Source organism: Muscardinus avellanarius (assembly GCF_963383645.1).
Source record: "Muscardinus avellanarius genome assembly, chromosome: 16".
Lineage (NCBI taxonomy): Eukaryota > Metazoa > Chordata > Mammalia > Rodentia > Gliridae > Muscardinus > Muscardinus avellanarius.
This window is the reverse complement of record NC_137802.1, coordinates 29,088,224-29,106,178: the sequence shown is the minus strand read 5'-3', so window position 1 is coordinate 29,106,178 and position 17,955 is coordinate 29,088,224. Positions and strand designations below refer to the sequence as shown.

General features: G+C 43.4%; 1 protein-coding gene across 1 annotated transcript in view; it reads left to right on the top strand.

The window, feature by feature from the left end:
- The window catches only part of MYO1D (myosin ID), a gene marked incomplete at both ends in the record, with an annotated part of 391,969 nt that overhangs the window by 88,883 nt on the left and 285,131 nt on the right, over nt 1-17,955 (top strand). Inside the window, 2 exons of the mRNA XM_080713600.1 lie at nt 12,973-13,181; nt 14,897-14,990. Of these exons, the coding sequence (XP_080569726.1) occupies nt 12,973-13,181; nt 14,897-14,990 (303 nt within the window). The remainder of the gene's footprint in view (nt 1-12,972; nt 13,182-14,896; nt 14,991-17,955) is intronic.

Sequence of the window (17,955 nt, the reverse complement as noted above, 5' to 3'; positions counted from 1 at the left end):
TACTGTCTGTCTGCCTCCTCTCTTGCATTAGGGCAGAGATGGGTCTGCTGCTTATCAGCCATGGCTCACAGCGCTTGGAATGTAGGTGCTAAGAAGTATTAATCAGGCACATGACAAATGAATACAGATAAACTCAAAGTCACCAGTAAGAACATCTAGAGGACCTATAGTCTCAGTCATGATAAAGCAGGACCTAGGATGACTGTGCTCTCAGCATGTGCCAGTCGCGTGTTGGGCACTCTATGTGGAATGTCTCCTTCCTTGTCATAATCCCGTGACATAGGTACTTGATGGAGTATGGATGTCGAATGCCCCACAAAACACAAAGCTATATGTTAGCAATTTTTTGCTCAGGGTGGATCTCGTGGAGGTCTTGATGTCACGGGAGGTATGCACGTCAAGGGGGCTGTGGACCAGGCCCTCTCCCTCCTCTCAGTTGCTCCCTGGCTCATGAAGTGAGCTGACTTGCAGCACCACACGCTCTGCCCATCACGTGCTGGCTCACCACAGGCCCTGATCATGCTGGGGCTGCAAAGCTTCAAGCCAAAATAAGCCTTTTCTCTGTATAAATTTACCATCTCAGAGCTGGGTATAGTGTGCATGCCTGAAATTCTAGTACTTGGGAGGCTAAGGCAGGAGGATCACAGGTTGGAGGACAGCCTCAGCCACTTAATGAGACCCTTGGCTACTTAGTAGGTGCCTGTTTCAAAATAAAAGGGCTGGAGGTATAGCTCAGTGGTAGAACCCCTTTTCCCCCCTGTTTTCAATCCCTAATACATACACACACACACACACACACACACACACACATATACACACACACACAGAAAGTTAATTATCTCAGTTATTATAGTTATTATATTAACATTTACTATACTATAACTGTTACTATAGTTATTAGAGTTACTATAACTGTTACTATAGTTACTATAGTTACTATAGTTACTGTAATTACTATAGTTACTGTAGTTACTATAGTAACAGCTGGCAAACGCAGTACTGTTATTGTCCCACTTTTCGGTGGTACTCCTGAGGTACCGAGGAACTGAATAACTTGTACATAATCACAGAGCTTGTCAGCACTAAGCTGCATCCAGATTCCAGAGTGCACCTTGCAGTCAGCACCACTTTCCTTTGCTATCTGTGGGCCCGGGAGCACCACGTGCTCCTCGGGTGGGCTGAGCACCACGTGCTCCTCGGGTGGGCTGAGCACCACGTGCTCCTCGGGTGGGCTGGGCCTCTTCTTCTCGGATGTTCTCTTCTAGGTTGTGAACTGTAGGTTTTAGTATGACAATAAAAGGTGAAATAGAGCATCGAGTTCCAGATGATCTGGATGCAGTATAAATCAAGTTGTACCCAGGACTATCTGTGTGGATCGTATAGAAAATAAATGCAAAGCATCATAATTCTTAGGAAGTGTTTGAACCCTCCTCCTCCTGAAGCTGGACTGGATATCCTTCTCTAAATTCCTATAACTTTTTTTTTTTTAAAGAGACAGAATCTCTCTAAGTTTTCAGGCTAGCCTTGAACTCGTGATCCTCCTGCCTCAGCCTCCTGAGTAGCTGGGATTACAAGTGTGCACCACTATGCCTGGCCCCATAATATTCTACCTTTGCTATGGCCTTAGGGCCTCATCATATTTTCAGAAGCAGGGAAATAGGAACAGGAGGAGAATGAGAAATTAAAAAGATACTTGATTTTCAAATCCTCTGTCATTGTGCTTGCTCTGTGGAACTGTTTGTGTAAACAGTTAAGTATAGTAATACAAGTTCTTATTCTCCTCTGGAACTGAAGCTTTCAGCACAGTGCCTGGCACGTGGTCCTTACTAGTTACCGAGGTGTTTATGAATACACACAACCAGAAGCTGGCAGAGCCAGGATTCAAACCCAGGCCCCAGGGCCCCAGGGCCCCAGGACTGTGTGACTTCAGAGCCCAGAACCTTTCCAGTGCACAGTTCTGCCCCTCTCAGGAATGCACAGTCCTACAAAGAAGTGACTCCATCACATGGCGATCATGATTTTGCCACAGGAAGCAGAAACAAGATACTGTCAGCCTTAGGAGAGGTTCTCATCTAAGGACTGCAAAGGTGGAGTGAGCCTTCTTGCGAGTTGATGGTCAGCTAATGAGTACCGCAGAGCAGGTGCGTCAGTCAGAAAAGGGTCAAAGTTTTGTGTATTTGGAAAATAAAACCGCAATTTAGGTTGTCCTTTCAGACCAATCCAGAATCATCAAAGACCATACCCAGGAAGCAGAAACGCTCATATATTGTAAATGGGAGTATAAACTAGTCTGATTTCTTTGGGGAAGAATTTGGCAATAATTCATAAATTTAAACTGCACATATCCTTCAAACCAGCATTTTCAATTCTAGAAGTGTGTTCTACAAGTTACACAAACACATATGCACAAAGGAATATCTATGATGACATTTGTAGTTGTGTTGTCCATAGTAACTGAAGATTGATAACAGCCTAAATGTTCAGTTTATTCTATATATTTACCCCTGAAATTAAATATGATGCAGGCCTAAAATATTAGGCTGTTCTTTATCCATTTACATGAGACTTTTGCCAAGATCGTTTTTAATTAAAAAATATTGCCATTTGTGCCAAAAACACATGTCTATATGTTTGTATATGCATAAGTTATTTCCAAAAGAATTCACAAGAAACCAGCAGCAGTCGTTGCCTCTAAGGAGAAAAGGTACGGGAAAGAGGAGAGACGCTCATCACTGCTCCACGTTTACATCTTTGGAGGCTTTACTAGGAGTCTATATTACCTACTCACAATTAATGAATTAATGGTTAAACTCGTTAAATATGCTTACAAGTTAGATTTTTAAATAACAACTTTTACCTTTGCTATAATTTCAGATTTACAAAAAAGTTGCAAGAATGCCATAAGAAAAACTCCCTTTTTTATTTTTTATTTTTTTTTATTTTTTATTTTTTGGTGGTACTGGGGTTCCTGGAAGCCCTTCTACCTCCGGGCTACACTCCCAGACCTATTTTTACATTTTATATTTGGAAACAGGGTCTCCTAAGCCAGCGCGTGCAGCTGGCTTCAAACCTGTGCGATCCTCCTGTCTCTGCCTCCCAAGCGCGGGGATTGCAAGCGTGCGCCACCACGCCTGGCAAAACTCCCTTTTTTATTGATAGGACTCAGGGTCTCATGTTATTAAGCAAGTGCTCTACAACTGAGCTACATCCCCAGTTCCCTCTTTATTCTTTACCAACTGTCTGCATTTTGTGCTTGAGTATATCTCCTCCTCCTCTTCCTCCTCCTCCTCCTCCTCCTCCTCCTCTTCCTCTTCTCCTCTTCCTCTTCCCTTCCTCCTCTCCTCTCTTTCTTTCTCTCTTTCTCTCTCTCCCTCCCTCCTTCCTTCCTTCCTTTCCTCCCTCATTCACTCTCTCTCTCTCTTTCTCCCCTGCCCCTGCAGTGCTGGGATTAAACCTGGGGCACATACTACTGAGCTACACCCTTAGACCCTTCTATTTTTTATTTTAAGGCAGAGTCTTGCTAAATTATAGAAGATGGCTTTGAATTTGAAATCATCCTGCCTTAGCTCTCCAAGTGGTTGAGATTATGGTATGGGCTACTATACCTAGCAGCTTCTCTTTTAATTAATTAATTAATTTATTTATTTATTTATTTTGGTGGTACTGGGGTTCCTGGAAGCCCTTCTGCCTCCGGACTATACTCCCAGTCCTATTTTTACATTTTTATTTGGAAACAGGGTCTCCTAAACCAGCACGCGGCTGGCTTCGAACCTGCGCGATCCTCCTGTCTCTGCCTTCCAAGCGTGGGGATTACAAGCATGCGCACAGCTTCTCTTTAAAAAAAAAAAATGTTTATGTATGCATGTGGTTCTTTTAACCATTTGAGAATATACTGGAGACCTCATGCCCCATTACCACTAAATAATTCAGGGCATATTTCTAAAGAACAGGGATATTAGCTAGTGCTCAGATTTTATCACTTCCAGTTTAAAAAAAAAAAAATTGTGGTACTTTGAATGAAACCCCAGGACATTCTACTTCCAAGCTACACCCCCAGCCCTATTTTTATTCTTTATTTTGAAACAGGGCCCCACCTAAGTAGATGATCCCACAATCCTGCTGTCTCAACCTCCCAAGTTACTGGGATTATAAGCGTGCACCACCATGCCCAACTACTCTGATAAAAATTTTAGTAGCAATTACCCCCCTGCTTTAGGATTTAAAATAGGAGTGTGATGTGCTTTTAATTGTCGTGCCACCTTAATTTCCTACATTCTAGAATATTATTATTGTTTTTTTGATCATGCCTATTTCCAGTTGTTTTGTGGAACATCCTTCAGTTTAGGTCGTCTTATTTCTGCCCTGATGAGATCCAGGTCACACTTCGGAAGGGCGACACAGAGCTGACTGCTGGCTTTCTCCTGTTACATCAGGAGGCGCTACTGCAGTCTGGGTCTTCATCCTTGTGACGACAGAGCGAGTCTCCTCCAGGCCTTGTGTGCAGGCCTGTGCTGGGGACAGAACCCCCAAGCTCGCTCTTTTTCTTTCATCACTTTGTCCAACAACATTAGGAGCCACCAGCCAACCTCACTGTAACTGTTCGATTTCCAGAGAGGTCCAGAGTATCTTATACACAGTCTCCCAGCTCCTTGCTTCTTATAAGAAGTGGTTGATTAGGAGTACACAACGGGAATATTGTGCTTATCTCTATCGCCAGATCTTACCAACTTTACTACTGTAAGAGACATTGATCACACTGAAGAACCAATTCCAAGACTTCAGAATCTATTAAGAAAACTCATTTTCTAAATTACTCCAGAATTTGAATTCTAATTCTTTTTTTTTTTTTTTTTTTTTTTTTTTTTTTTTTTTTTGCTGTACTGGGAATGGAACCCAGGGGCATTCTACTTCTGAGCGACACCTCCAGCCCTAGGATTTTTTTTTCCAATTCTTTATTTGAAAACAGGGTCTCACTGAGTTGCAAAGGGCCTCACTAAGTAGCTGATGCTGTCTGCGAACTGCGATCCTCCTGTCTCAGCCTCCCGAATGCTGGGATCACAAGCATGCATGACCACGCCCGGCTCAGAGATTTAAGTCTTAAAACTCCCAAACTACTATGGGTACCAAAAATTGTATTGATCTAGGTTCTCATACATGCACACACAGCCTTGCTAATGCCTTAAATGCACAAGATTTTTACTATAAGGCATCAGCTTATGCAGTGATCGAAACTGGGTGGTCCCAGGTCTGTGGTTGGCAAGCTGAAGACCAGTAGCACAGTTCTGTCTTGAGTCCAAAGGCCAGGAGAGCTGAGGGGTCATCTCCAGTCTGAGTCCAAAGGCAGTGGAAGACTGATGTCCCAGCTCAAAGACAGGCAGAGCGGAAGCTTTCTCTCTTAATCTTCTGTTGAGGCCTTCAACAGACTGAGTGGTGCCCAGACGCACTGGGAGGCAGGACACTCTCTTCCGGACACCAATTCGGAGGCTGATCTCACCCAGAAGTACCCTCACAGGCACACCCAGAAGAATGTTTATAACCAACCATTTGAGCACCGGTGGCCCAGTCAGGTCGATACATGAAATGCACCCTCACAGGAGCATTTGTCAGTGTGTCCCAGTATTAGGGTACTGATTTTGATCACTGGTCTAAGTGGCCACAAACTTTCTCTACAGTGAATTTATTACCTTTCCCTTTGTAGTTAATAATTAACTGATGGAGAGATATTTTGAGTCTGTGGAAATATCCCATTCCTTGTCATACCTTCACCAACTAGTTTTGGGCATCCACTGGTAGTTTTCCAACACACGTCCTTCCTTCCGTTCTTATTTGATGGTGTTCTGCCCTAAGGAGAGCTTTTCCTCCTCTCATAAGTTTCCTGACCTGCATGTGTCTGAATTCTCACTGTATTTTCAGACTATGATCTGTCACTGACATTACTTATTTTAAAGCTGATTGGCCCCCCGTGGGTCTCGGTGGGAGCACTTCCCTACTTTCTGGTTCAACGAGATACCACATTCATCTTCTAGTTTCAGGAACTGACCTATCTCCATGGAGCCAGAAATCCTTTTAGATAAGAAAAGTGGCATTTACAGGTTAGTGTCAAGATGCTCCTCCTGGCCTCTCTCAGAGGGTGGTGAGGAAACATGCCCCTCTCTCTTCTCTCTGCTTGACACATACCTGATTCATACCAACACCTCATGCCAATTCAGCCCCACATAATTTACAACCTCCTTTTCCAACAGGGAAAATCCTGTCTCAGAAATTGAGTTGGAGCCCAGCATGGTTGTTCCATGCCTGTATTCCTAGTACTTAGGAGGCTGAGAAAGGAGGATCACAGGTTTGTGAACAGCCTGAGCAAGTAGTGAAATTCTCATCAACTTAGCAAGTCCCTGTTTCAAAATAAAAATAAAATAGAGCTGGGGGTGTAGCTCAGCAGTAGAATGTCTCTGGGTTCAATCTCCAGTACCACATACATTAAAAAAAAAAAAAAATCTCTGAGATGCACCCTAGCTGTGGATACCATTTTATTTTATTTTTCTAGGAGTAAAATTGCTATTTATATCTAGATTATATGAAGTTGCCCACATAAAGAAAAGAGTAGACCATTTCTGTTGAGACCAAGAGATTTGGTCCATCATTGGAAGACCAAATAACATCTTGCTGTATTTGTCGCTCCCCTCCACTTTTTTTTTTTTTTTTTTTTTTTTTTGGTACTAGGGATTGAACCCAGCCATGCTACCTCTGAGCCACACTCCCAGCCCTTTTTATTTTTTGCTTTGAAGCAGGGCATTACTCGGTTGCCAAGAGTCTTGCTACTTTGCTGAGACTGTCCTCAAATCTTCTATCCTTGTGTCTCAGTCTCTCAAGTACTGGGATTATAAGGGTGCACCACCATGCCTGGCTGCTTGATTTCTCTTTTGTAATTATGGCGTGCGCCCCCCCCTCTCTCTATATATATATATATTTTTTTTTTGGTGGTGGTGGTACTAGGGTTCCTAGAAACCCTTCTACCTCCAGGCTACACTCCCAGACCTATTTTATACTTTTTTATTTGGAAACAGGGTCTCTTAAGCCAGCACGGCTGGCTTCGAACCTGTGCGATCCTCCTGTCTCCACCTCCCAAGTGCAGGGATTACAAGTGTGCGCTACCACACCCGGCATTGATATCTTATTTTAGAGGAGTATGTTTTCTATACATTCTTTGCTTTAATACAGAAATATTTTTAATTTATTTTTCTATTTGATGACAAATTTTACCCTTGGGAGAGTGGGGACTCTGGTTATGCTTTCAGTTTGTCAGGTCCCTTACCTACTTTTTCCTTCTTTCTCATTTCTATAACATCCGAGACCCTATTCTGCTGCACCTTGATTAGTGTCACCTTTGAGTAGATGTGGTTCATCTAGGGTTAGTTATCTAAAGATGATGCGTGTACTTGGGATGATGAGACAGGAGGATCACAGGTTCCCGGCCAGCCTCAGCAACTTAGCAAGACTCAGCAACCTAGTGAGGCCCTGTATCAGAACAAAAATTTAAAAAAGGATTGGAGATGTAGCTCAGAGATAGAGCGCCTCTGGGTCAATCCCCAGTACCACACATACAAGAAATGTGTGGAATAAACAGTAGACCTTTGAGTTTGGGGTTTGTTATTTCTCACCAGCACCCTGCCCTGAAATGGCAAAAGTCTTACCTGTTATCAGGAAGTCCCATAAGTATGCCTTGAGGCTTCCAGGAAGTGATTTAGCATGACCTCTTCTTTTATCAGGATTATCCAAGGAAGAGCAGTCCTACCTACTTTTCCCTCTTTTGCTTCAACACCTACGTTTTGGGAAAAAGCAACTTCTAGTTGTATCTTTGTTAGCTTCTCCCTGCAGCTACTTGAAGTGTCAGATGACACTAATTTTGTTGGGAAACCACCTGTGCACTGTGACCCCAGTCATCCATGGCAGGTTTTGGTTTGGCTATGCAGAAACCCTCACCTGCCTTTAGAGAATTGAGACTCCGGAGGGAAGTGCTCCCTCTGAGCCTCCTCCTCCCAGCAATCCCCAGCCTTCTTTACATACTGTGTCTCAGAGTTGTGGCTAGTGTGTTCATTCTTTCTTCTTTCTTTTATTCTTTATTTTGTACTGGGGATTGAACCCGGGGGCATTCTACTTCCAAGCTACACGTCCAGCTTTGTTTTGTTTTATTTTTTATTTTTATTTTTTTGGTGGTACTGGGGTTCCTGGAAGCCCTTCTACCTCTGGGCTACACTCCCAGACCTATTTTTACATTTTTTTTTAATTTGGAAATAAGGTCTCCTAAGCCAGCGCACTTGGCTGGCTTCAAACCTGCGCCATCCTCCTGTCTCTGCCTCCCACGCGTGGGGATTACAAGCATGCGCCACCACGCCCAGCCTTGTTTTGTTTTATTTTAAAACAGGGCCTGGTCTATTGCTAAGGCTGTCCTTGAACCTGAAGTCCTCCTGTCTCAGCCTCCTAAGTACTGGGATTACAAGTGTGTACCATCATACCCAGTGTGTTCATAATAGGTAACACTTGGCAGGGCATGGTGGTGCACACCTATAATCCCAGTACCTGAGAGGCTGAGACAGGAGGACCACAGGTTCGAGGGTAGCCTCGGCAAGGAGTGAAATTGTCATCAACTTGGTGAGAACTTGTTTCAAAATAAAGAATAAAAGATAGAAAGCCAGGAGTGGTGGCACACACTTTGTAATCACAGTACTTGGGAGGCTGAGACAGGAGGAACGTAACTACACAGCCAGCCTCAGCAACTCGTGAGGCCCTGCAACTTAGAACCTGTCTCAAAATAAGGGCTGGAAGTGTAGCTTGGAGGTAGAATGCCGCTGGGTTCAATCCTCAGTACCACAAAAGATAAAATAAAAAGCTAGTGAGGATAACCCTTGCAACAAATATTTGAAAGCTTCTTAAATTTTAAGAATCCAATGGCTGTTGAGTTATTTTAACCATTTGGGGCATTCTAGCAGGGAACAGAAATCTGCAGAGTAGAGATCAGAATACTGGCATCAGAGGCACCAAGAAGGACTCCATCACAGAACTGGTGCTGAGGCTTTTGAAGAACCGCCGGGGATCTGTCAACACTCGGAGAAGAGACCGGGAGGAAGGATTTCTCACCAAATGAACCCCAGGGCCAAAGCCATGGAGGCATGGTGCCCTTGGGAACTGTAAATAGCTCACTCATGTGGGAGCTGAGTGGCAGAGACGGTGAGAGCTGGTGGAGAAGGTCTTGGTGGGTGGCAGCACCATTGGCAGTGAAAATCAAGAGGAGCCGTGCGGGCCGGGCCACGCCCGCTCTGCTGTGGAGTTCATGTGCGGCTTGCTAGGATTCCTCACTGAAAGTGATTTGTTGGGATAATCTTTGATGCTACAGTACGTGTCTCCTTAGTACCTTATTTGTCATACGCTATTGTTATTTTTTATTTATAGTACTTTCTGGTTAGGCCCTTTGTCTAGCACAAAGTAGACACTGAATAAATATTTGAAGAATGAATTATAAGAGCTTATCATCGCAGGTTTGCACACCGCGGCCTTAGCGACGCTCTCCTTGTTCTCTTGTGAGAGGCGGCACCACCCCACTTGTCATGTAGGAGAGGCAGGCGGGGATTTTGTTACCTTCCGCTTGCTGCTTGCCCTGAACTTTCCAGAGCAAGCTGAAGTCGGAGTTGGGGTTCAGGTGTACACTGGCACCATCTAGTGGTGATTTGGGGACCTTACCAAATAGAAAGTTTCATATTTGCTACCCACACCATTATATTTAATATCGGATTTCGTTGAGCCTCTGCCACTATCCTCAAGTTAATAGCTCTGCATGATTTATAATATTTAATGATTTCATTCATATATTTTAATAAACATTATGCCTAGCGGTTTTAATAAACAACATGTTTTATTTGAACAAAGTCAGAATTTCAGAGAAAGACTTGCTAGTGGCTTTAAGAATTACATAGTGAGGAAGAAAAGTACATTATTGGGAAAATGTAGACTCTTAGGACAACATTCTAACCTATGCGTCATTTGCTGGGTCTCCTGGTCACAGACCACCAGGCTCACGAGGTTACTTTTTCTGACATTCTTATATCCCTTTTTGTTATTTCCCTGTTGGAGCATTTTTAAAAACTAAAGAATCTTGGGCTTTTCATGCTTTTCCTTGAAGATACTTGGTAAGCATGTACTGTGGGTTTTCAGACTAAACCAGAAACACTTGGGTAATGAACTTTTTTGTAATTTTCATGAGTCTTTAATCACAAGTTGTATAGTCATTTTGTGGGCAATTTGCAACTAATTGACAGCTGTGGCAAGGAATCAGATTATAATCATTGAAATCATTCCTCATGTGTCAGGTGTGCAGTGATTTTAGTAGCATTGTTAATAAAATAAAGGCATTTATTTAAAATACTTTTCATGCATAACATAATTAAAAATATAAGATTAATTACCTTTTCTAAAAAGTACTTATTCAATGCCAGAGAAACTCAGAGGTCTAATTATTTCCATTTAACAGATGGAGAAGCTGAAATATAGGAGGTTAAGTAGCTCTCATGAGGTCTCACTGCCGCTAAGTTTGTAATGTGAGCGTTCAGACCCAAATATAAAGGACCCCAAAGTCAGTGTTATTAGCTGTGTAAACGTCTTAACAATAAAGGGGACACATAGGAAAACCACAATAGAAAATTACAAAGAAAACCTGAAAACGATTAGTAACTCTTGTTTAAATATACTCTAACTGCAAGGCATGGCAGTACACGCCTGTAATACAGTATTTGGGAGTTTGAGATGAGAAGATTGCAGGTTTGAGGACAGCCTCATAATTTAACAAGGCCTTCAGCAACTTAGTGATTCTCTGTTTCCAAATAAATAATAAAATAGGGCTAGAGGTGTAGCTCAGAGGTAAAATGCCCCTGGTTCCAATCCCCAGTACCACAAAAACACTAAGTACTTGATTAAGAATTGTGGTTCTGATTTATTGTTGACATTATCAGCATTTGTGTATTTCCACTCATAATTATAACTGACAATCTTCATTCCAGCTTAAAGGACATTTAAAGATCTTTCCTTTTGATCCCAAATCCTTGGTTATTTCCCCTGCCCCACTGGCCCTACAGCCAGGGTGCTTGGAGACGTGCTGCCTGAGGCCCAGCACTGCCTGTCCGGGTATTATTCCCTGCATTCAGCTCTTGGAAGCGAGGTTCAGTTGCCCCTCTAAATCCACGGATTCAGAATTCTTGGGTCCAACCAACTGCAGATCAGAATTACTTGGAGAAAAATCACATCTGTATTGCACTCTTTTTCCTTTGTTCTGAGCCCCCCCCCTCCGCCCGCCTGCCCGTCCTCCCTCAGTGGTTTCTTTCATCCATCTCACCCTATCTTGTGTGTATGAGGATGCTTAACTCATACGTATAGAGCCTGGCGTGGGGCGCACACTTGGAATCCCAGTACCGGGAGGCTGAGACAGGAGGATCACAAGTTTGTGGCCAGCCCCAGCTACTTAGTAAGGCCTTGTTTCAAAAGAAAGAATAAAAAACAGGGCTGGGGGTGTAGCTCAGAGGTAGAATGCCCCTTGGTTTCATCCCTAGTACCAAAAAATAATGGGGAGGAGGGAAGGAAGGGAAGGAGATAGGGCCAAGGATGTAGCTCAGAGGTAGAATGCTCCTGGGTTCAACCCCCAGTACCAAAAATAAACAAGTGCATCTATGTTTCCATATTGTCCAATGTTTATATGCTCCCTTATTAAATATATCATAGGTATGCACTCACACATCTGTGTGTATGTGTATGAGATCACTTTTAGCCTTTGTTTTATGACAAAAAGGTGGGATCATATTTCAGATACTTTAGAAAATACACATACCGAGCTGGGCGTGGTGGCGCATGCTTGTAATCCCCGTGCTTGGGAGGCAGAGAGAGGAGAATCATGCAGGTTCGAAGCCAGCCTTGCTGGCTTAAGAAACCCTGTTTCCAAATAAAGAATATAAAATAGGTGTCTGGGAGTGTAGCCCGGAGGTAGAAGGGTTCCATCCCCAGTACCACCAAAAAGTAAAATAAAATAAATAAATAAATAACTAATACACGTAGCTTTCAATCAGCTACCCCATGTCTTAGCATCTTTTCCACAGAAGTAAAAGCACCGATTTGTAAGATTGAGTGTCCAAAGTTTTCTGCACTGCCATTCACTGTAGTAGGAGGGAAGGGGAATCATTAAATAAATCATGATATATCTGTACCATGGGGTTTGAGGCAGTCACTAAAAAAATAAATTTGATTTATACTAGAAGTGTTTCTGTTATGGATTTTGCTGTTTTTATTCCTTTACTCACATTCTAGTAAGGTTTCAAGGAGATGAAATAAATGTATGTGGACAGGCCTTGTTATACTTGAAAATCTGACTGAGTTTTAAGACCTGATTGGACATTATTTCTCTTAATTCATTTATTTACTTTTGGTACTGGGGATTAAATCCAAGGGCATTCCACCTCCCAGCTATACTCCAGTTCCTTTTATTTATTTATTTATTTATTTATTTATTTATTTATTTATTTATTTTAATTTTGAAACATAGTCTTGCTAAGTGGCTGAGGGTCTTGCTGAACTGCTGAGGCTGGCGTGGAATCTGCAATTCTCCCATCTCAACCTCCCAAGTACTGGGATTCAAGCACGGGCCACCACACCCAGCTGCCAACATTACTTCTTTTCTTTGTAGAATTCCGAGATTTTCAACTGTTTTTTTCTCACCTCGCCCTTCTATACTTTGCAACTCTTCCCTCTTGCCCGGCCTTTAACCCACATTGGTGGTGGCATCTGAAGGACACAGCCCAAACATGGTCTCCGAAAGGAAACTCAGATCAGTAGCAGACCAGCTGAGCAACTGTTCCTGGGAGTCACGGGACACTCACGGGAAAGCAACAGCCTTCTCACGTCACCACAGCTACCCCTGCCTTTCCCTTCACTCCCACACAGATTTGAGAAAGGGCGCATCTACACGTTCATTGGAGAAGTGGTGGTCTCTGTGAATCCTTACAAGTCGCTCAACATCTATGGGAGGGACATGATTGAGCAGTACAAAGGCCGGGAGCTGTACGAGAGGCCTCCCCACCTCTTTGCCATTGCTGATGCTGCTTACAAGGCCATGAAGAGGCGGTCCAAGGACACCTGCATCGTGATATCAGGTACTGGGAGGGGTCCTGGTACGTCCAGTGTCAAAGTACCTTTCACTTGTTTGGCACACGGGGTCCACACTGCTGATGACCTGTGGTTGCTTTTCCCTGGTGGTGCTAGAGTAGAACCCCGGGCCTTGGGTGTGCTGGGCAAGCACTTCACCACTGACCTGTACACCCCCAGCTCCAATTCAGTCCGCTTGGAAGGCAAAAACCTAAGCAATTCTATAGGGCCAAAGAAATAATGAACATTAAATATCAAATTATTTAGATCATTTCTGATCGTCCTCTGGTATTAGTTCAGGAAGCCAAGACGGAAAGAGGGCTTGAGTCTAAAAGCTGGAGGCCAGCCTGGGCAGCATAGCCCCCCCCATCTTAAAAAAAAATACACGTTACACTTGAATAACATCTTTTGGGTTTATAGCCTCATCTAGCATGAAATCTGCATCCTCATATCTCTAACTCATAAAAGTACCAGATAAGATGTAGCAGAGAAAATGAAACACTGAGATGCCAACATGCAGAACAAACTCCACGTCAGGCCAGCAGCTGGGAGCTGGCGTTGAGGCGCACGAGAGTCATGGGGGTCAGAGCTCAGGGCCTGAGCCCAGAGGAGTGGAAAGCACTATAGCCTGTGTGTGTGTGGAGCAGGCTGTTTTGCTCTTTCTTTACATTTAAAATTACCCTTAACTTCAATATTTTGTTTTTGTGGGGTTTTTTGTTGTTGTTTTGTTTTGTTTTGTTTAGAGAGGAGTGTCGCTGTGTTTGACACACTGTCTCTGAACTTCTGGGCTCAAATGATCCTCCTGTCTCAGCCTCCCGAGTGGCATGTGCCATGGTACTACCCAGCTCTGACTTTAATTTTTTAAAAGAACCATCCTCTAGCTGGGTGTGGTGGCACACACTTGTAATCCCAGTGCTTGGGAGGCTGAGACAGGAGGAGCACAGGTTCACGTCCAGCCTCAGCTACTTAGGCCCTCCGCAAACTAGCGAGACCGTGTTTGAAAAATAAAGAAGAAAAAATAGGGCTGGGGGTATAGTTCGGAGGTAGAATGCCCCTAGGTTTAATCCCCAATATTATATTTTTTAAAAACCATGTTCAATAGCTGGGTTGTAGTGGCACAGGTTTGTAATCCCAGCATTTGGGAGGCTGAAACAGGAGGATCATGGTTTGAGGATAGCCTCAGCTACTACTTAGTGAGGCTCTTTACAACTCAGTGAGACCCTGTTTCAAAATAAAGAAGAAAAAATAGGGCTGGGGGTATAGCTCAGAGGTAGAATGCCCCTGGGTTCCATCCCCAGTACCGCCAAAAAAAATAAAAAATAAAAATAAAAAATAAAAAAAATTCTGCTGTCGAAAATAAGGTTATATGAATTTAACTGTGGCTACTGTTTGAATCACTTCCTTACTTTGTTTCTCCCGGGCTTAGGAGTCATTGGCCAACATTAAGGCTTAGTTTAAGGAATTAGTTTACCACAATTTATCCCTCACTGCCCCCCCCAGATAAGCTTGATTTGTAGACTATTTATTATTTTCCTTCTATCATAGTTTTTTCTTTCAACATATTCAGATCTGTTAGAACCAGTATAGGGCAAAATAGCTCAAAAGACAAAAAGGGAAGGAGGGACGTGCCCCACACAGGATTTTAATGAACGCCATCAAAATTTTAAATGATTCTATTGCACGTTTGAATTATGACATTGAGTCCTGCACATTTCTCCCCCAGGGGAAAGTGGAGCCGGTAAGACGGAAGCCAGCAAGTACATCATGCAGTATATTGCGGCCATCACCAACCCCAGCCAGAGAGCGGAGATTGAAAGGTAACAGCATCTGACCGCGGGCAGAAAACCCACGGGACTCCCTTTCCTATACAGACGTGGCCAGGCCTACACCATGGGTGTCAGGCACTTTTTACGATTAAACTCCTTTCTTTGGTTCTCATATTGCATGCTATCTCTCTACTTCCATTTATATCATTATATCTGTTTCTAGATTTTTAGTAGAAAAATTCTATCCTTGTAGGCTTTAACAAATTACATGCATGTATAAATTACTCTGAAAGAATTGAAAATGTACCGTTCTAGTTCATAGCCGCTGCTTCAAATGTGGTCAGCAGAGCTGTTCCAATTTACACTGGTGGGTTTTATTGTTCCAGCTGTCTGGGTGCTTGCTGTTTGTTTTTTTTTTTAAGCTGTGTTCTGCGTAAAGCCTGGGCTCTGGAAAGCCAAGCCGGGCCTTCCCATCAGCGTTACAGCCAGGAGCCACTGATTTTATAAGTTCTTAGTTGGATTCACTTCTGGACATATCACGCTGCTGCTCGTGCTGAAAAGAGTGACCAAGCTGGCCTGTGCCGTCTGGGGCCCTGCATTTGGGACAGTGGCTGCCACATGGCATTTGCTTAATCTGTAAGGAAGGAATGGATGGGGTTTTAAAACATGGCCATAAATCAATATGACTTGACTTTCTCACGTGATACAGCATTTTTAGGGTTTTTTCTTGATTTTAGGGGGGCGGTGCAGGGAGTTGAACCCAAGGGCATTCTACCCTCTGGGCTACCCCTCCAGCCACCATGCCCAGCTGATGTAGCATTTTTGAAGGGGGAAAAGATTTTCTTAATTGACTGCTTTTCAAAGCAGCTAAACACACACCCTATCTATACATCACAGTCTTCCATTTTGTGAAGAGGAAGATAGGGTTCTGGGTTGATGGAGAGAGGGGGGGAGGGGAAGGGGAAGAGGGAGAAAGGGGGGAGGGAGGGGGAAGGAAGGGGGAGAGGAAGAGAAGGGGGAGGGAGGGTGGGAGAGGGAGAGGGAATGAATATGAATGTAGACTTAAGACCCCATGTGGGTTTTCCCTTTCATCATCACATCATCAATCAGGCAGGATTGCCAGGTCACAAGAAGCAGTCTTCAACCTGGGTATGGTGGCACACACCTGTAATCCCAGCATTTGGGAGGCTGAGACAGGAGAATCACAGCTTGCGGACAGCCTCAGCTACTTAGTGAGGCCCTTTGCAACTCAGTGAGACCCTGTTTCAAAATAAAGACTAAGCTGGGTATGGTAGCTCACACTTGTAATCCCGTGCTTGGGAGGCTGAGACAGGAGGATCGCACAGCTTTGAAGCCAGCCTCAGCTACTTAGTGAGGCTCTCAGCAACTTAGTGAGACCCTGTTTCCAAGTAAAATATAAAAATAGGTCTGGGAGTATAGCCCGGAGGTAGAAAGCCTCTGGGTTCCACCCCCAGTACCACCAAATATAATAATAATAATAATAATAATAATAATAATAATAACAACAACAACAACAATAATAATAACAATAATAATAATAATGACTAAAAAATAGGGCTGGGGTTGTAGCTCAGAGGTAGAATGTCCCTGGGTTCCATCCCCAAAAAAAGAGCATTCTTCTTGAGACATACCCCTGATTTTGACTTTGCAGTCTGATTTGACAAAGATGAGGATTTTATCAAGTTTTCATAATTTCCTTAGGAGTTCTGGAGAGTAACTAGGTGAGAACTAAGTTAATTTCTAATAGAGCCAAGCAAGGCACCCGCTAGTCAACTGTTCACAAGCATATCTTGCCATAGTTTTATTTATGGTTTCCCTTATAACCAAGCAGTTCACACACACACACACACACACACACACACACACACACACACACACAGTAGAATTACAATTTCATTTATGAGGATAAGGCCGAAGGGTCACTGCTATTTGGGAAGGAGCAGTGTGTCTGCTCCAGAAGGTTATCTCAGAAGCCACAGCTATTTTGGCAGGGATGCCTATATAAGATAAATTTTGTCAGAGAAGTAAAACAAGGACATAAGACTAGCATGAGATTAAAATGTGTCCATTGGGAGGGACTGCTCCATAAGAACTTCACACTCATTGAATAAAGAATGACTAAACACATAGTACAAGGAGAGATGACATACAGCTCCAGAAAGATGAAAGCCAGGCGTACTGGCGCCCACTTGTAATGTCAGTACTTGAGAGGCTGAGACAGGAGGATCACAGGTTCGTGGTCAGCCTCAGCTACTTAAGTAGTGGGGCCCTCTGCAACTTAATGAGACCCTGTTTCAAAATAAAGAATAAAAATAGGCATGGGGGTGTAGCTTGGAGGTAGAATGCCCCTGGGTTCAATACACAGTACGAAAGAAAGAGAGAGAGAGAGGGAGGGAGGGAGGGGAGGAGGGGAAAGAGAGAGAGAGAGAGAAATAAAGAAGCAATTTCTAAATTAGTGAAGATCAAATGTGTGGTCTACAACTAAGTATGATATAATTTTGCTACTCTAGATTTGATTTTTAAAAAAAGTAATACTTTGCCGGGGTGGTGGCGCACGCTTGTAATCCCCACGCTTGGGAGGCAGAGACAGGAGGATCGTGCAGGTTCAAAGCCAGCCGCACTGGCTTAAGAGACCCTGTTTGCAAATAAAAAAGTATAGGTCTGGGAGTGTAGCCCGGAGGTAGAAGGGCTTCCAGGAACCCCAGTACCACCAAAAAAACAGTAATGCTTTAATTTTTTTTGTCTTTTTCTCTATCATTGATTCTCTTTTCCAAACATACATTAACTTTTTTTTTTAATTTTTTACATTTTTATTTGGAAACAGAGTCTCCTAAGCCAGCGCGTGCGCGGCTGGCTTCAAACCTCCACGATCCTCCTGTCTCTGCCTCCCAAGCGCAGGGATTACAAGCGTGCACCACCACGCCCGGCAACATTTTTCTTTATGTAACTAAAACTTGTTCATTTAAAAGAAAAACTAAAAATGACAGAATTAAGT